The sequence below is a fragment of the Rhipicephalus sanguineus genome, unplaced genomic scaffold (genome assembly GCF_013339695.2).
Source record: "Rhipicephalus sanguineus isolate Rsan-2018 unplaced genomic scaffold, BIME_Rsan_1.4 Seq748, whole genome shotgun sequence".
Lineage (NCBI taxonomy): Eukaryota > Metazoa > Arthropoda > Arachnida > Ixodida > Ixodidae > Rhipicephalus > Rhipicephalus sanguineus.
The window spans coordinates 13,416-33,721 of NW_023615897.1; the positions used below are offsets into that span (position 1 = coordinate 13,416).

Consider the following 20,306-nt stretch of genomic DNA (forward strand, 5'->3'; position numbering starts at 1 on the left):
TCGCGGTTACGTGCTGTGCCAAACTCACGTGTCGGCCAACTTATCGACGTGTACGACGGTGTTGTGGCTGACGACCCCGCACGCCTTTCGCGCTGGCCACCCCCTCACCGTCGAGTGCCCCTTCGAGTGAACTTGCACCTGCCGGGCATTCGATCCAAACGCCACACCCCCATCAGTGCCATTGCTCAGGAGGCCGCGGCGCGGATGTATGAGGACCTGGCCGGGAGGACGCAGGTGTTCACCGATGGGTCCGTCCTGCAGGATCGCTCAGCCGCGGCCGCCTGCATAGCCCCTCAGCTCAGCTCGGAACGACAGTCCCGCTTGCGATACTGTGCATCCTCAACAACAGCTGAGCTAGTCGGGCTCCAGCTGGCTGCAGACCTCCTGCGCAATTCGCCGACCGTCACGAGCGCAGCAATCTTCTGCGACTCGAAACCTGCCCTCCGCCAGCTCGCGAGGGAGGAACGAGGCCCCCTTCTTGCTCAGCGTGCCGCTCTCAGCCTGCTGGCCCTCCAGGAACGAGGCTGTGATGTGGTCCTTCAGTGGCTCCCTTCACACGTCGGCATCGCGGGCAACGAGGCTGCAGACGAACTCGCAAAACGAGCACACTCCGCCGAGACTTCGCTGACGGATTACGCCAGCTCGTTCGACTCGGCACGCAACAACCTTCGCCAGGAGCTGGTGCGCGAGCATCCTGACGCACGGGTCGCCTCCGGACACCCCCCTCCTCCCATCCCAGCCAGTGGTTTCACTCGCCGCGAACGCGCGCTTCTTCTTGCCCTGAGGACCGGTTCTGTGTGGCCCGCGGAACGCAGGCATCGTCTTCGCGGCGCCGCTGCACCGAACTGCACCGATTGCGGCGCGATCGAAACCCTGTGCCACCTATTGTTTGACTGTCCTTCTCTCAACACTGCGCGGAAGCGGCTCGCCATGAAGTACCGCCTCGTCGGACTGCCGTGTGCGACCCTACAGGACTTGCTCCATCCCACCGGCCACGTGCACCGTCGCCGATCAGCCCTTGCGGCCCTACTCGCTTTTCTCGAGGATGCCGGCCTAGTCGAACGAATTTTCTAGCCGCTCACCACGGTGACTCGGACGCCCGTTCTCCGCCCCCCCCCTCACTGTTTTTTCCACTCATACCTTTCTTTTTTCCTTTACCATACTCTTTTCACTCTCACTGTTCCTTTAATCCCCAATCCCACGTGAGTGTATCGGTTGAGGTGTCCTCACTTGAGAGACAGTTATCGTTAACTCCACACCCAATTTCCATTTTCATTTCCTTCTTCCTTTTAAGAATCACCCCCCCCCCCCCGAGGGCATTGTTGCCAGGGGCCGGTTCACATTTGCCGGCGTGTTTTGAATGTGCCACGACTCGAGCAAGAGCCTCCTTCCCAGATTCCTTTCTGTTTCCAGAACAGAAGCGCCGTCGAAGTCGATCTTAAGGTCGTGCTTTTCAGAGTGCTCTGCAAGAGCGCTGCGTTGCATTTCCATCTTCCTGACGTCGTTATTATGTTGGCGTAATCTTTCTGGGAAGCACTTGCTCTCGCCTATGTAGCTAGCCGGGCATTGTGAACACGGCACCCTGTAAACCACGCCCTGGTGTTGTTCCCTCGGGGGTCGATCCTTCGGCCGCGGTAGCAGGCGGGTGAGCGTCGACGCTGGCTTGTGTATCACCGTGACCCCCTCTTTTCTGAGAATCCTGGCGAGCTCTTCGCTGATGCCCGGCACATATGGTATGACAACGCGCTGGGCTGGCTTCTTGGATTCCGTTGTGGCCGGTGGGGTGACCGGGGAGGGGGGAGGGGGGTCGCGTAGCGTGTCTTTCGGCACACGGCGCGACACTCGGCGAATGAAAGCTTTGGTGTATCCGTTCTCTAGCAGCTCGGCGACGACCCTCTCCTCTTCTCTCTTTCTCTCCCCCTCCGATGTGCAGATTGTTCTTGCACGTGAAAGGAGCGCCGAAACTACCGAAGCTTTGTGGGCAGTCGGATGACAGGACGTGAAATGCAAATACCTGCCAGTGTGCGTTGGCTTCCTGTACACCGAGAAGGCCATGCGCTCGCCCTGCCGCCCGACTGCCACATCGAGAAACGGAAGCGTCCCGTCTCGCTCTCGCTCCACCGTGAACTGTATCGCCTGGTCGACGGAATTCAGATGTTGGAGGAAGCTGTTTACGGCTGACTTCTTTATGACGCAGAAGCAGTCATCCACGTACCTCACAAACACTTTCGGCTTGTCAATAAAGGAGCCTAGTGCCGTTTGTTCAATGTGCTCCATTGTGAGGTTCGCAGCTGTAACGGAGATCGCCGCCCCCATCGCGATCCCGCTGGCTTGTCTGTAGAAGATCCCGTCGACGCTGAAATATGTCCCCTTGAGGCAATACTCCAGTAGACGACACAGTTCGTCGATGCTTAGGCAGCTTCTTTCGCTCAAGAGTTTATCTTCCTCCAAAGCTGCTCGTGCGCAGGACACTGCTAGCGCTATGGGCACACTGGTGAAGAGGGACACGACGTCGAACGAAACGATGCACTCATCATTGCTCACTGTCACATCTTTCATGCGCTCCACGAAGTGGCTGGCGTTGCGTATATGGGTTGGTGTTTTTCCCACGAGCGGCGCCAGAGTCCGGTGGAGATACTTGGACAGCGCACGGAGTGGAGAAGATGTAAAATCCACGATAGGACGGAGCGGGACAGTGGGCTTGTGGATCTTGGGAAGCCCGTAAAATCTGCATGGTGCAGAACCGTTCTGGCAGATAAGCTGGAGGTAGGTGGTTCTTGCCTCCGGGTGCCTCTTGAAGATATCCGCCAGGAGCTTGTTCAGTTCCCTTTGGATTCTTGGTGTGGGGTCTTTCGCCAGCGTTTCATAGGCCGGGCTGTGAAGGAGATCACGCACTTTGTCGCTGTACGCCTCCCTATCGAGCACGACCATTGCGTTGCCCTTGTCGGCTGGGAGGATGACAATGTTCTCATCATTCCGGAGTGAACGGATCGCATTATTCTCCTCCCTCGACATGTTGTGCTCACGGCGCTATCCTATTTTTGATAGTACACCGATGGCCTTGAGACGGACATTTTCTCGAATGCCGTTGTCGAGTCGTCTTATGCCTTCCTCCGTAGCCGCAATGATCCTTGGTAGTGACGGATGCGCCGTGTTCACGTTGAAGTTGTGTCCCTTGGCCAGCACGATATGCTCGGTAGGGGAGAGTTGTCTGGAGGACAGGTTGACGACGAAATTATCGTTGTCATGTCCGCGGTGGGGTTTTTCTCCTTGAAGTGTCGTGAGCTTGCTTTTGTGGGCCGCTTGCTGCTTCCGAGCTGTTGTTGCAGCCACATTTCGAGCGAACTCCTCCAAAGACGGAAAGACGTCGGGCAGTCGATGTTGAAGCTGCCGTCGGAGGAAAAACAGGTCTAATTCCTTCTTCTTGATCACGCTGTGGCATTCATGGATTCGGGCGTTTAGCAGGCGCTGTTCGGCTTTTGCGATGATCTTGTGGCCCTCCGCCGTGTGCAGCAAGCGTTTAAGCTGAAGGCTTCGTGGCACTACGTTCATCTCCCGGCAGGTCTTCGTGAAGTCGAGATGAGTCTGGTAGGTCGTGATGCCTCTTGCTACGCTCACGTACCGCTTTGCGAGGAGTGCCGCTTCCTGACCGAAGTCAATGCGTAATGACTTAAATGTAAACATTTCGTTTCGGGACCGACTCGGTCCCTTCCTCAGGGGTGACTGGTTTGGTCACGGAAGCTTCTCCCCGACTTGCTCCACCGCGGCTCCGGATATCCCTTTCCCTCACGTTTTTGGAGGCCGTGAACGTAAACCGAGGGCATTGTTCCCAGGGACCGGTTCACATTTGCCGGCGTGTTTTGAATGTGCCACGACTCGAGCAAGAGCCTCCTTCCCAGATTCCTTTCTGTTTCCAGAACAGAAGCGCCGTCGAAGTCGATCTTATGGTCGTGCTTTTCACAGTGCTCTGCAAGAGCGCTGCGTTGCGTTGAACTCCAAGTGGTCAAATGTCAAATCCCCCACTACGGCTTACCTCACTATCATATCGTGATTTGGACGCGTAAAACTTTAGATATTCTTAAATCTTACTCATTCATTTATTAGTCACTACTTAATTCCAGGCGTTAATTTTTCTGATGAAGAATAAACCATTTTCGCAGTTAGCTGGGACGGAATTCTCAATACCATGAACTGGGCTAAGGCCACAAACATTGACATACCGATCTTAAGAAGGATACAGAAGCTCAGTTTTTGCAAAAAAAAAACAACATACCTAAACCGCGAATTTTGTAAAAGCAGACATAAGTAACAATTGCAGATTAGATTGATGTGTTGTTTCTTTGAACAAACCGCCGTATTTTAGTCAGATACCATGTTTTGAGAGCATAGGTATTCTTAGCTCAATGTCTTTATAACTGCCCAAGAAGTTAACTTACTACGACACGATGTTCTTGCAAACAGAAAAGTGCGTGCGTGCGCGCGTCGGCGGTGGTGGGATCAGATCAGATCAATTAACTTTATTGATTGCCCTGCGAATTGGTGGGATGGGCCTGGATCCCGCCTAGGCTTCGGCCAAGGGTTGCTGGCCCTTGGCGGCTTCCTCGGCTCGCTGGACGGCCCAGAGTTGTTGCTCCAGGTCCGAGCTGAGCAACGCAGACTCCCAGTGCGCGCGGAGGAGCAGAGCACATACTATGGGGATGTCCTGATATAATAAACAATAGCGGTGGTGGGAGTTGTGACAATTTTCGAGCGGACGCTCACGCCATATTCCCCAATGAAAACTTCCGGAAAACAGCTCGCATACGAAGTCACCGCAACCGTCTCGGTAGTTACATAGTATACATAGTATACCTGCGCGGCCGTCAGTACACTAAGAAGTTTGGTCGTTTTCTTCGCTATTTCAGCGTTGACCAGGAAAGCGCCGAAAGCTTGCGATCGCATTGGGGAGGTCGCTTTCTTCATGTGAAAGAAAAAAAGCAAATGATAAAGCGGGATAGGAGGGGTGATCGAGACGAGAGAGATATTAATGTTTCTCAGGCATTTATTATACTCAGTGTACGCTACTCTTGGTCAGTCTGTAGTAGCAGGCAATCCATCATTTCCAATCTGGCAACCACACAGCGATTGGCAACAAAGAGAAGGCGAATAATGCATGTCAAAAGAGTGCGTCTGGCTGGTGCGTCCTCTCAGAGGGTACAAAAGTTCACTTTGTAGAAGCCAGCTTTCTGGTCAACAGACTTCTTTGTCTAGCACTCCGCTTACGTGGGCTGAGGACAGACAGGAGCGTATGCACACCATATGCTTCCTTTCAAAATGGCAGCACCAACGAAAGACACCCCAAAACACCGCACACAAAACGGGTCCTGTGGATTGAAAAGCGGGCTGGCCAGGACGTAGGGGGCTCGCTAAAGCCCCATAGAATGGCGACGCCACTCAACTGCACGCTGACACCCGACAATGCGAAAGGATTCGACGAATATTGTGAGCCGGTGCGTTGGGTAAATAAACTCGGTGGCTCAGCTCTGGAGCTCTATGACGGAAGGAATTCCTTCGGCGTAGGCCTTTCGAGAAATGCGAGGCCCCGCATACGTTAGGGTCAATATGAATGCGGGCCTACCGTGAGGAATACGCCCGTGGCAGGAAGGATTGCGGGAACTACGAACGCTCCCTCTCGGTGCTCCCAAAGCCTAGTGGCTCGAAGCTGATGGATGGCTGCAGGCCGCAAATACGCAGCCCGGAGGGAACCGCGAAGAAACGAGGTGAGCCCCACCGCGATTACGTGGCCCCGCGAGCGCCTGAAGTGTATAGGGGTGCGTCTAGGATTAGTACGCATTTAGCTGGAACCACACGAACGCGTCGTGCACACGTGCTTGAATGTGCTCGCTGCCTGTGATGGAAATAGACGTTCCGGAACTTCGGACTATATATATATACAGGATGAGTCTCGATTTCTTCTACGCGCGTCGTTGAAGTAGATCGGCACCTGCTCTTGTTTCTATTCATTTGTACTTGTCGCGGCACGCCATTGCTTAAAACGTATTAATAAGTAATAGATGAGAGCAGAGGCCAGCGTGGACGATTTCGCTGCTTTACTATGTGCTGCATATTTCACGAGGCAGCCGCAGAAAAAAAGAAAAGGCTTGGTTCCTAGAAAGCGCTTCTAACCCCTTGCGAAAGGCCTCCCTCAGCTGCGTTCGGCTGCAATATCACGGTGTGGCCGTGCTGCTGTATCCCATTATCATCCATCGCTGTGCCTCCTTGGCATGCACAAACAGACCTCTTGCCGGTTCACTAAGGCAAAGAAAAAAAAACTGGATAGCTTCCGCGATTCTGCGAGTCGATTGCTATGTATAGCTCGGCTACAACGTAATAACCTTGTTCGCAGGCACCACAGCCGCACCTAATTTCGAAGATAAGGCCCGGTGGGTTTTAAGCTAATTAGATGGGGCTCATTCTCCACTGTGTAGCTATTCGTGCGGGCGCATTGTAAAGCGCCTATAAAAGCGAATTACGCTTCTTGATTCCGTACGTGAAAGTTGCGTGGGAGACGTTTGCACCTCTGCGCTGATCACGATAACCAGTAAAGCAAAGCTGATCCAGATGCCATGTTTTTTGTATTGCGCGAATAAAAGTATAAACAAACGAAGCGCCTTTTATTAGAACAGCGCACAGAGCGACTACTGTGGAAGGTGGCAGTCGCCTTCCTGCTCGCCGATCTGTTTGGTTTTCTGAACAGAGGAAACGGCTACAATGGGAATTCTGTGTGACTAATGACGAGCTTTGAAGCAACGTTTCTAGAACTACTTCAGTTTGAAAACTCGGCTCTGTTGCGCGGCTCCGCCGAGAACGGAGGCGGCGAGTGGCGCTGTAGTCGCGTCAGGCTTCAGCGAGGTGCGCCAGTACGGCCCCTGCTTTGGCTGCTACCGTATCGGCGCGCCAGATCAGATGCGTCACTGCGTTGTATTGACGAACAGAGATTCCGGATTTTGTAATACGCAGAAAAAGATGTTAGACGTGTTACGCGTCCTCAATGCCGACATGTTTTGTGCCGGGCTGTACAGCGGCAATAGGACAAACAAATGACCGCGGAACTTTTGGGCTCAGTATGATCAGCCGGGATAAAAGGCTGCCAGACAAAACACAAATTAATGAACGAATGTGCTGTAGAAGTGCTGCTTGCTGGGTCAGTTCTTCATACTAAACTTCAGAAAACCCGCGAGAACAGATGCAAACATTAAGTTAGGGCAAATATGGTGTTTTATCTTTTTTTTTTCTCTGTACTTTGCTGAGAGCATGGTGCATGTGTTGGCTGTTTTGGTTGTTTCAGGCCCTTGTGGTTTTCACGTATATGCCACTTAAGTCTAGCGTGGTGTTGTGATTCCTTCCTTCGTGTGTGCGTCTTTTTTCGCTGGTTTTCTAAAGAATATTTAATGAGATATTCATGAAAGCCAGGATCGAAATGCCTCAATGTTCCTGAAAATCTTCAGAGGTTGGTGTGTAATTGTAAATACTGAAGTAACCCGCAAACATATTAATTAAACACGCGATGTAGGCGTATTTTTGACATGACCTGTTGTACTCTATAAATGCACCACTTATCACTTTGATTAACTGATTTTTTTTTTATAATAGTATTCAGCTAATTCCGAAGCACCGAGTTCGGGAAAGCTGATTTATTGACAGCAGGGGCTTGACGAGAAGTTTAATTTCCGGAAGGAAAGTGGGCATAGAAATACCGAACGCACCCCTGGCTACGCCGCTGATTACAGTCAAGGTACATGTAATAATTGCGGGAAATGTTTATTCATTGGTTTATGGGGTTTAACGTCCCAAATCTATTCAGGTTATATGAGAGACGTAGTGGAGGGTCCGGGTAATTTAATTCGACAACCTGGGGTTGCTTAACGGGCACCGGTATAGCACAGTACACGGGCACCTAGCACCTCGCCTGTATCGAAGTGCGAAGACCGCGACCATAATCGAACCTACGTCGTTCGGGTCAGTAGCCGAACAGCTTTAACCACCAGGAGCATAGGCAATTTTTTTTTTTTCGGGAGGAGGGGTTCAATCATACTTTATGTATGTTTGCGCGTCTATGTACACGCAAGTAAAACAAAAATTTCAGGGGTCCGAACCACCCCCCCCCCCCGGCTACGCCAGTATTAACCACTGTTATCTCGGCGACAGGGGCGTAGCCAAGGGTGGGGGGGGGGTTGGGGGGGTTCACACGACATAATTCAAAAATTATGTCGTGTGAGCTGAGGACAGAATCGTACATGTTAAGGCCATTCTCGATCTCGGATGGTTGCGGCCGGTCGCAACGTAGTTCCTATCGAGCGCGACTGGCTCCTTTCCGCAATTTGCACGAGTGAGTCGGTCATCGAAAGATTTGATCCTGGTCACACTATATCGCGATCAAATTTCATCGAGTGACACATCAATAACTTTCTGTATCACGAGCTTGCGAGACTGAAATTCTACAAACGTGCCCTACAATTACGGTGGCTACACATTGCTTTATATTGATATGAATAACGACAATGTACAGCGGCCTTTCGTGGTATTCTTGCCTTTCTTTGGTCACTTCACATAAGCAGTAATCCGAATTGCAATAAAACCTGTAACTCGGCAAGGCGAAGGCTGTCAGAGGAGGGACAGCACTAAGGGATTCCCTCGCGAGCCTCCAACGAAATTATGCAATGACCTATTTGTTTCCAAATACCTACGAAAACATTTACAGACTCTTCTGGTATATAGTCAGGCAAAAAGGTTTGTGAAATCAGCTCTACTGGTATTTCAATATTGCACTTAGCCAGTAAGTAACGCTAATGTCTGTAGCAATGAACATGACGAGAGTGGCAGCGACGGCCGTGCTCACGGTGCCTGCTGTCATTCGCGTAACACAGAACACGTGCAGACCAGGGGCGGATCCAGCCACTCATTTTAGGGGGGGCGGTCGCCTGAAGAAAGCTATAGAGGGGGGGGGGGGCTGACTTTTGTTTTTAGGAGTTCCTATTATTAAAAGAGCCCCATCACAGCTAAATACATTAATTTGTGCTTAAAGTGGTTCCACTCATATGTCCTAATCAGTTTTCTCGTCTTAATAAATTGGAACAATTACTACAAATTACGGGCTACCACATTTCAGATATATGCCCATTTTGCTGCGCTAAGCCTCTGTTAGAAATCTGGTTGCGTGGCCGGTGCGAACATGGGTTGGTGTCTGGCCGGGCATTCCTTAGGATAAGTTGATGGAAGAAAGAAAACTATACAAGTATTTACGTTATTCAGATCACAAGGAACAGGCACGGTGCTCTCCGGTGCACCAGCACTGGATTAAATGGGCACATTGAGGTCCACCCCATTTTCCCTCTCTTCACGCGGTCACCAGGATTTCACTAATCATGGAACCTTGGTAGGGTCATAATTATGATCACACAGCTTCACTTCAAAATTCAATGTCCCGTTGACCGCGCAGGACTTCAGAGGTTGAGGACCGCCATCTCTCACGATCCTTTCGGGGATTAGGAGACTCGTTGACCCCGCGTTGTCAGCACTTGTACGCGGATTATACGTTTGGACAAAAATCATTCGTATGGCGCCGAAGAGACGACAGAGGCGACACGGCAGGTACACGGTGCGCTGTTAGAGTCTTTTAGCAAGTTCCGGAAACACGGTAAGGAAATAGGGTACGGGATTATGGTAGCGCTCCTCCTCTCTCACTCGTCCGCTCCCAGTTCCAGTGACACACTAGTGCGACTCCCGAACGACAGGTGCATCGTTAAGAATGCATGGGCTGACAGGCAATAATGAGGCGTGACACCACACAGTAAACTTTGAAAAAGCTTTTGTGGTGTTGGGGTGCCTTTACCGCAATTAGCAGCGGCGAAAGCACAACGAGCGAGAAAGGAACAGCGGTACTGTAATACCATTGTTGCTCCCCTTCAACCCGCTCCAGGTCGTTTTCAGTCGGTCAAACCTTTCAAGGCGACAAGGCATGAGCGGGAGCGCTTAGAAGCCTTCTTGATAAAGAAACAAGGCGAGAAATGCGCGAGTGAACCGTCACTAGTTTTAACCGATAAATAAATAGCGTTTCTGACTGCCGGACCAGGGGAGGCACACATGTGAGTGTAGGGAGGTGGTTTCGGAGCTGCACATGTGCCGGTTGCAAATGAAACTATTTTATAAAGTGGTTCAAAATAACAGTTTTACGTCCAGTCACTTTCCATGTGGTTTCTCTTCTTTGTGCAGCTTTCCTTCCACTGGTGTGTACGTTTCAAAAGATGCAAGTGTATACTTAGACAAAGAAGCTTTACTGCAAATGCAATGTCAGGTCATGCACTATACTGCAGAAAAAATGACAAAAAAATATGTGCAGCGAGATCACCACAACGCCAGGTTGGTAGATTTGGGCACTTCTAGCGAAAAGTATGATGTGGTGAACACCAATCCAATTCTACAACACAAATTCTAACCTCCGCGGACCACGATTTCTGTTGGCGAAGCGATCAATAACTTTTTCACAGTCAACAGGGATGTCTCTGTGCGTATGTAGCAAGGCGAGGCCGGTCAGGCGTGTTTCACTCATTTGTGATCGCAGCCATGTCTTTAAGCGGCGTAGTGTAGAGAATGATCTTTCGGCGCTGGCGATGCTGACAGGAAGGGTGGCCAGTATTTGTAGAAGTGCCTTGATCGAAGGAAAGATGTCTACGTCGCACGTGCAGAGTGCTTCAATAGCAGTCGCAGGGATGTCAGCTCCTTCTTCACGTTCACGCTTCCACTTTTCCCGCCATAGCCGCAGTTCTGCTGCAATGACACTCGCACTTATCGGTCCATGCCTTACGAGTGATCCATACCGCTGGGAGATCTGTGTCACTATTTTAGTTTCGTCTTCCGGTGATATGGTATTCAGCAGCTGGGACGGCATAAATAGGAAGAGCTCACAAACTCCAAAAGTATCTTCATTGAATCTCCATTTGAGGTCTGCCAACACATTATCCAGTAGTGGAATATATACTGACGTCCTGTAGAAGCTCTCTGGATCAAGCGCTGGAGTGTTAGACCTGTAGGACTGTCTCTTCGTGATGCGAGGGAGCCGCAGCTCTGTTTCAAGTTCATCCGCGAGCGCGACGGCTTGCTGGTAGAGAGGTGTAAACGCCTCTTCACTGTTTCGTCTTTGAGCATTTAGGACAGCTACAGTGTCTGTCAAAGTATTCTTTGCTGTGTGCACATCAACGCACTCCTTCTGGTAGAGACGACTCAATGGAAGCGTGTGCGCCAATAGGTCCGAGAGGCAAACTATCGCCATCACGAACTCACCATCGCCAACAGCGACGCGGAGTGTCCTTGCTTTTGCAGCGCTTTGAAGTTCTTTCCAGTTGGCGACGGCGTCAAGAGCTTTCGCCACGAGGACAAGGCAGTCTCGAAATTGGATGACACTGTCATGTCGCTCCACCCATCTCGTCTCACAAAGGCCTTTAAGCTGGTGGCCAAGTGTGTTCTTCAATACACTGTTTCGTTTCGGTGAGGCGGTGAAAAAGGAAATTACCTCTTTCATAATCCCCACCGCGTTCCTGACGGCTTGAACACGCGATGACTTTGATAGTGACAAGTTGAGTGCATGATTAAAACACGGAGAGTGAACTGCTTTTGTGGCACACCGCTTAATTTCTGACACGGCGCCACACAGCTCTGACACCATGACGCTGCAGCCATCTGTTGCTATGCCAACGCACCTCTCCAAGTCGAGTTGTAGGTCCTTCAGCATCTTCAAAACCCTCTCACCAAGTACTCTGCCTGTCAGGATGGGCTCAATTACGTTGGCATCGACAGCATGGCTGTCAGTGCGAGGGTCAACGAATTGGAAAAAGTCCTCTCGCACTACGTTCTCGTGTACATACCGCAGAACAAGACTTAGCTGCGATGTGTGCGATACATCGGTTGTTTCGTCGAACATAATGCTGTAGACGCCCGACTCGTGCACCCACTGAATGAGTGTAGCAAGAACCTCATCTCCACAGCACTTGATTAATTCGTTTTGGGTTGTCTTGCTGATGTACGTGGCTCGGGATGATGTGCTGGCAAGGTGCTTCTGGAGTTCAGTGTCCCCACTTGATACTCGAAAGCGCAGGAGCTCGCGGAAATTGCCCTCATTCGAAGTCAATGAGGCCTCATTTGACCGTTCAAGAAGTCTTCCGTCGTCTCGGTGCCCACGGAATGGTATATTTTGGCGCCCTAGAAAGATGATAGACTTTATAATTGGGGCCAGGCGGTTTCGGTTGTCGTTCACTTGATGTAGACGCTGTACTGCTGATTTGGTTGGCTACATCTTTTTCGGGAGCCTTAACACGTGCGAGAAACTCCTTCCCAGCCTGCATTGCTTCCTTATGGTACTTGCTTGCTTCATGTACAGGAAGATCACCATCCTTTCCCAGCAGTTTTGCAAAGGACGTGAGTGGCTTGGTGACCAGTTTTTGGAGGGGGACATTTTTCTGGTAACCTCCCATCGCACCTGTTACGAACAAAGCGCAGTACTTGCAGTACAGACCCCTGCTATAATCAGAGAGCACAAGCCACTTGAACTTGTTTAAATGCGACAGATTTACGTATCGCTTCTCATTTTTGCCGTTTTTCCGGTGAAGTGAGTACGGAAAACTGTAGTTATCCGGAGGGCACCAGTGCGTTTCCAACAAACGCCGTTTAGTGTACTCATCTACTTGCCCGCCGACGAACTTTCCTATGTCGCTCGAGAATTCCACGGAGATGCTCGGGGATGTCACGTCCAATCTTTCGCTTTGAAATTCGGTAGTTTGGTCGCATGGAGAAGCAGGGTGTGAACATTCGCCTTGCAAAGGTACCGATGTGCTACATGATGCCGGCTGGGGAAGAATACTAGTGTTAGTATATTTCTCGTCCAGTCGCAGCGTTGGGACAGTTGCTGATGAGGTGGTCTGTTCGGTGTCTTCGACTGCAACGTGTAAGGCTTTCTTAGGAGCAGGAGAGAAGAACTTGTCGATCTTTTGCGAACTTGCCCTCTTCATTCTCCAGAGAGAGCCTTGGGGTTGCAAACAGACAAAAAAAAATGTTATTGCCAAATGCTATCGGTGTACAGTCACAAGCCGCAATTTCGAGCTTCATGTTTTAAGATGCTTCATGTTTCAATATGCAGAATACAAAAAAAAAAAACAAGTAACATTTGCTGGCCTACGGATATAACGAGAGCTCACGACTCACAGCCACATCCTAGAATCCGTACAAGAGTATATGAGCATCTAAATTACTAACAGGGAAGCCTACTCACGTAAAGACAATTCTCCGAGTAATAAATGAATATACAGAGGAGATTTCGCAAGCGCTGCTCCACTTGCTCATCTCCACGCGTACGTCGCATCGCTTTCACAAGTAAAACGAAGACAGCAACGGCAAAGCAGAACGGTAGCAGCATCACAGACGTAAGCCTATTTTTACGTAAGCCTTGCAAAGGACTTTCTGCGGAATACCTTAAAAAATAGCTCCGCACTTTGTAACCGAAAGAATAAATCGCAATGTGTGTATCAACATTATATCGGGCTGAGCATGAGCAAGAGATGCTGAATATATGAGCGTGAAACATATCGCTTGTAATTTAGCAAAATTATTTCAGTCAGTGTGGCATTGCTTCAGTGCCTTTGAAACTTCCGAGCACAAAATCGTGGGCAGTGTTTATTTCATGCAAAAGAAAACAATTCATGTTCATATTATTTCACATGTCTAGGAAAACATACCTTGAAGTTTTTTAACATATAGAAAAAATATACTGAAGGAAGAAGTACTTAATTCAATCATAATGTTATAGTTGATTCTATAGGATATTGGTACATTCCTCGTAACTGCTTTAGAAGGGCTGCAGAAAGCTACACTATAGTCAGTTTGCGTATTTCTTGGCTGCTCTGAACAGGTTAATAACGACAAATTGCAGGATATACTTGGCTGAATACTGGTGTGACTGGTATCTCCAATATGCAGCTAGCAATGATAGGCACGTTTCAAGTCTTCTTGAACTCAGAAACAAAAGAATCAAGGGGTGATGATATCAAATCTAAAGTTCTAAACGCAAGCTATATATTTGTGCGTGACCTACGCTTACCTTGTGTCGCCGGGACGGGTCAAGTGGCAACCACAGTACCAGTCTCCAGATTCATACGACTCGAATAGCAACGCGCACGTCTAGACACTCGCAGGACGGTGGGACAGTCGCGAGCCGCCTGTGCCTTGTCAATGGTGGTGGTGGTAGTAGTGGTTTGAAGAGGAAAAGGCGCCTAATTTCTGCAACCCGGTTGGGAGCACGGCGCAGCGCCTGCTTGTCAATGCGCACCGCTGTTTCCCGCCAAATTTGAGAGCGGAACTCCTTGGCGTAAACAAAGGCGATGCAGCCCCACTTTCCTTTCACTCCTACACTGTAAGAAGCGCAGTGCAACGTCAAACCTACAGCATGACTGCAGTCAGAAAAACCTGCAGCTGCTGCGGAAGCTCTCCCATGCTTTTCGCCGAAAGAATAAAGAGCGAAAGGAGTGAAAGGTGAGACCATGCGTGAGGCTAGAATGCTTTAACAAGATACGGCAGTGACGGTAATACCCTAATATGCACCTGCAGCCTAATACCTGCAGGTGCACCGTTTCGAGAACCTTTTACCTTTGAGTTCTCAGAGGGACAACTTCGTGCCAAGCGACAAGCTGCACTGGGAATGCCAGAAATAACGTTGACGTGAAGAACACTGTTTCATCTCGTCGACGTCAACAATCCAGAGGTACCTACAGGCTTCGTTTCGTTGTCATAACCTTCGCTGGTTCAGATATGTCGGCGATGTGTGCAATCCAGCATCTTGCCTTACGCCGCGAACAGACTTTGTTAAAGGAGTACTGACACAAAATTTTGAAGGCAAGATAACTGTGGGATAGATTTGTGTGGACACATACGCATCACCTGTGGAATATTAATGGATAATATCGTCTAGAACATATTTAAAATCGATTTTAAAGAGCGTGTCGCGCCACTGCACGCGAAACTCGCCTTTGGCTTTCGTGTAACCAACCAACCACCACCTGCTCCACAAGTTTGTGCTGGCTGTCACGATTCTTGCGAGCGCTCTCTCCTAGCAGACCTTTTCAACGGGAAGAGGGGGCACACTTGCACGGGAGTGCAAGTGTACCCCCCAACTATGTTTTAGGAAGTTGAAATGGCTCCAGCCACAGCTTGAAGAGAGCCCAACGTTTCGGGTTTGATTCGGTCCCTTTCTCGGGGGGTGACATGCGCTGGTAAAGGAAGCATAGCCTCATCTTGTTCTTTCACCACGGCTCCGGCTTTCCTTTTCCCTCACGTTTCGGACACCGTGAACGTGTACTGGGGGCATTGTTTCTAGCGAGCGGTTCACATTTGCAGGTGTGTGCTGAATGTGCCAAGACTCGAGCAAGAGTCTCCTTCGCAGATTCCTTTATGTTTCTAGAACAGGAGCGCCGTCAAAGTCGATTTTGTGGTCGTGCTTCTCAGAATGCTCTGCAAGAGCGCTGCGCTGCGCTTCCACATTCCTGACGTCGTTCTCGTGTTGGCGTATTCTCGGCGGAAAACACTTGCTCTCGCCTATGTAGCTGGCTGGACACTCAGGACACGACACCTTGGTGATGGTCGGTCTTTCGGCCTCGGTAGCAAGCGGGTGAGCGTCGATTCCGGTTTGTGAATTACCGTGACCCCCGCTTTTCCGAAGACCCTGGAGAGCTGTTCACGGATGCCCGGCACATAAGGAATGACGACGCGCTGGGCCGGCTTCTTCGATTCCATTGTAGCCGGTGGGGTGGCCAGGGAGGGAGGGGGGTCGCGTAGTGTGTCTCTCGCTGTCTCTCTGAGGTAGGGTGGCTGCCCTCTCGATACACATGATAACTATTTACATGATAACTATTCTGTGTTCACTCGGCGCTCTCTGAAACCGAAACGGCGACTGGGCGCTATAAAACCATCTACAAAAAATTAACCGTCGCGCACTCGAGGAAACGAGCTTTCCATATGTAATAAGTGAGTCGTAGAAAAAACAAGATCCAAGCTTTTTGTGTCAATGCTCCTTTAAGCTGCCACCCCCTTTTGCTGAGGAAGCAAGGGGGTTGAGGAGATGAAATTCTTGGATAGAGAAGAAGAGAAAAGCACAGGATAGTAAGTGTCTCTCGTCGAGAAGGACATCTCAATCCTCCTGCTCAGGGGTGGGGGACTAAGGTAGCAGACAGAGGCTCAGCGTCGCTGAAAAAGGTAGTGAAAGAAGTTGGAGGACAGACGAGGGCACCGTCTCGAGTTCCCAGAACACAAACTGGCAGGCCAGGGCAACTCATTTGCCTATTAGAAAAACCGGCGGGTGTCCGGCGGCACTGAGAATCGAACCCGGTAGCTACCGCATTGGAAGCTGACGCTCTAGCCATTCGGCTTCCTCTGCGGTTTGGGCAGTGGTAGCCGGGGCAACCTGACAAAGGAGGTGGCCGCAGGCACTGGAGGGAAGGGGGGGGGGGAGTGTCACACAGACTTTGGGGGGGGCGATCGCCCCTACCGCCCCCCCTCTGGATCCGCCACTGTTTGTTCTGCTTGCACGAAGTTTAGTACAAAAGTTCACAGCAGAAACCAGGCTTACCTGAATGACAGGTGGTGGCTTTCTGAAAAGGTGAGTGTTTTGCGTGAAGTCCTCCACCCTGAGTGTTGCCGACATGATGATGAGTTTCAGCGGGATTCCTTTCTGCATTGAAATTATGAGTGTTAATTAACACAATAAGTATTGTCTTCTGCAATGCTTCAGTATAACATACCAAGCAGTGGTTTAGCCAGGGGGTTGGGGGGTTCAAACCTCCCGAAATTTTTGAATTTTGCATGTGTATATACACACACATACAAACACACGCACAAACGTACATAAAGTATTGCTGAACCCCCCTCCCCTAAAAAAATTTCTGTCTACGCTACTGATACCAGGGACACTGAAACACAATTAAATCGACATTAAAAGAGAAAAAATATGTTCAGCTGCATTACTAAGGTATGCTTTTACAATACCAAATAAACGCAACTGTTGCTGCAAGCTTAAGCTTGAAAAGCTAGGGGAGGTGTCTGCTCTGGTCCAGTTATGTATTTTCGTCACTAAAGACGTACTAGACATTACTGTTAAAGGACCCAAGGGCTAGACTTTGTAAGTTTAGAGATCTCTCACCGTGAAAAGACGACTAAGACATGAGAAAACGGCTTATATTCAGCAATCCAACACTGACACAGATGTACTGCACTTTTTGCACAAAATTAGAAAAAAATTTAGGTTTGTCCATCATTTTCTTTTCTTGTCTAGCAATCAACCTCATTTTGCTAAATTAAGAAAAATTGTTTAAAATGCACTACTGGTATAAATCGATCTAATGTTTGTTCTTAGAGTCTCTTTAATACATACCAGTCAAAGCAATGTATTAGTTATTATAATAGGGCACAAATGTTCATAGTCTAAGATAGCGTCAAGATCTATAATTTTTCTTTGTTTCCTTTTGTAGCATGGTTATACAGCTCATGCTTAATTCAAAAATTTGAAATTATTAAAGCATTATCAAATTATTCGCTTTATTAATACATTCCCCACAACTCTGCTTTCAGATCCAAACACGTAGCCAACATTACTCAGAATGAGAGCTAAGGCAAGCACATACAAACGAATAATGAAGCTTTTTGTTCACCACTTCAGCAAGTAACGGCCAGAAAAGGTTAGTATTCAACAGCGATAGCGAGAGTGCAGAGTTGATTATACATTTGAGTGCGCTTACAAACAGACACATATAAAAATACATTTAAAACACACATATGTAGACACATATTCTCCAAGGAGCAATGATGTTCAAAACAGAGATATAACTGAATCCCCAAAATATGATTAGCCGTTGCTTCTTTATGCCTTCTAACATCAAGAGTGTAATGCAAAACAATTAATAAAGTAGGTTCTCAGTAAACGAAAATCTGTAAACGGAATTGCTGCTTAAAGGGATACTGAAGTGGTTTTACAATTCGGCAAAACTTTGTTGTTAACAAGGACCAACATTATTGTCGACAATGGCGTATTTTTTTTCGCTGTTGTGGCAGCAGGAGCTTTAAAATACGCGAAAGAAAAGTCCGTCTTGCTCCGCCCACGCGAACGCGCCGAAAGTGTGGGCGTGACCGCAACTACGTCATCGTCGGTAGTTTTGGCCACGGTGGTAGAATAACAGGTGGCCCGACGTGGCGCTCCGCCAATGCGCCGCGCGTGTCACGGAGGTGCTCGAGTTGCCGCCGCTTTTCCGCAAGGTGGCAGAAGGTACATTCTGGGCCGATATCTCCGCTCCGGCGCATTTGAAAGCATGTGACCAGTGTGCGTCATGAGCATTTAAACTGCAATTTACATCTTTAACTTTTGAGAAAGAGATCTGCGGTGTATTTATTACACCAGAGAGGCCTAGAGCAACACTGAAGAGTTGCCGTCGCTAAGAACGGACGCGCCACTAATGAAAGCATGCAACGCAACCAGCGTTGCAGCCGCGTCTCTTCCTTTCTGCTTGGTCATCTTCGATAAATGCGGAGGCGTCCGTGGATGCAAGCGTCCGAAGAGCAAGAGCGTCCCTATGTGACGCAACCAGCGTCGCAAAGTCGCAATCAGCCTTCGAGTCATGAACGCGGCCAGATCACTGTGGTCGTGATTAGGTGATCCCACGGCTTGAGATCCGCTCTGATGCGTCGCGTTTGTTGCGCTCTGTCAAACGAACGCGCGCGACCGCATCGGTGTTTCCGCTCACTTTGTAAGCTGGAACCACGGCTGAAACCACGGTGGCTCGATCTGTGCCGCTGATGCGGCGGCCACCATGGGACGAAAATGCTTCGCTCGAAATTGCAAATCTGGCTACAAAATGTGCAAAGAAAAGCTGTGCCTTCTCTCCGCGCCGAAAGACGAAAAGCGACTGCAGTTGTGAAGAAATGCAATTCCACGGAAAGACCGCCAGCTACTGTTTTCCGACATACATACGATAGCGTGAAAACCAAATGTTTTTTTTTTTTTACTCTATACACTCGCCGGTAGAATTTTGCACGCTTTCGAAAAAAAAAAAAAAAAAAAACGCGTCTCTTGCAATCGGCACCCTGTGACAGTCATATCGGGACTACCCGCGCCGATTAAAAAATTTTAAGCTTCATAAAGCCTGGCGCTCTCACTTTTGCGGTCGAAGCTGGCAGACAGCCACTACAAGCTAGTAAAAGCACAAACAACCGTTTAAAGCCACAAAATTAGCCAGAGAAACCGGTTTTTACAGCACAGCGAGAGCTTGCGGTGCGCGTCTTTCGGCCCCAAAACTCGTCGCGTACCTAGCGGCGGCCGCGAGCAACTCGAGCAGTACGGCGACGCGCTCGCGGCGCTCGATGGGCCACCTGTTTTATTCTACCACCGTGGTTTTGGCGGAGCCGTGGCCTCCGTGACTACTTCTGACTGCGCGCGTTGGTGGAACTGATCGCGAAGGCCATGCTTTTACAGAGCTGATGGCGCCGATGACGCGGCATACCGAAGGTGACGTCACCGCCTTCGCTCAGCAGTTCAAAAAGCCCTGCAGCTGCAGCCGCTCTTTTTTTGCCAAGAAATGCCATTTGCGTTCACTTCTGTGAACTCTTACATTGGTTTTCGTATTCAGCAAGGATCAAACTATGATTACACATTCCAAAGTCATTTTTTTTAAAAAGTGCTTCAGTGTCCCTTTAACCCTTTCCCTGCAGAGTTTTTTTGGCCGAAAACAATGCGAAAACACCGATTTTTTTTTTTTATAAGTCCATTTGATTCTACGTGTCTTGAAACAATTAAAAATTATTCAAAGGCACTTTATTCGCAAGGTACATGAAAAAAAAATATTTTTTTGAAAATGTGCAGAGGAATGGCTTCACTGCACTTCATCACGGAAAGTGGCCTAACTTCTCCGGTCTTCGGTAAAAAATAAAGCGCAGGGAAGCGAGCCCGAGAAAACAAACCTTGGATGCACCAGTGAGGGTTTGCTTACATCTAAGGGTGTCCGATGCGTCGATACACGGTTCTCGTCAGAGTCCGGTGGTTTAGAGAAACTATGCTGCTATGTGTGGTCGGCAAACAAGGGCATTTTTAAAATTTTCTGAACGGAGCTGTTCCGGCGCTCGCTCACGGAGGAGGATGCCATTTTCTAATTCCGGTTACATGAATCAAGTCCTTTCTCGACCAAAGGACGCCGGTTGAGCTCTCGAGGGGTGCGGACGCACATCACATGCGCTCCGCACTTTTT

The 20,306-nt window shown here is 49.3% G+C and overlaps 1 protein-coding gene across 1 annotated transcript in view; it reads right to left on the minus strand.

Annotated features, from left to right (window-relative positions):
* Positions 1 to 3,030: 3,030 nt before the first annotated feature.
* The window catches only part of LOC119378242 (probable ATP-dependent RNA helicase kurz), a 30,988-nt gene continuing 13,712 nt past the window's right edge, over positions 3,031 to 20,306 (minus strand). Inside the window, exons 5-6 of the mRNA XM_037647441.2 lie at positions 16,646 to 16,747; positions 3,031 to 3,645 (exon numbers count right to left, since the gene is read on the minus strand). Of these exons, the coding sequence (XP_037503369.1) occupies positions 3,031 to 3,645; positions 16,646 to 16,747 (717 nt within the window). The remainder of the gene's footprint in view (positions 3,646 to 16,645; positions 16,748 to 20,306) is intronic.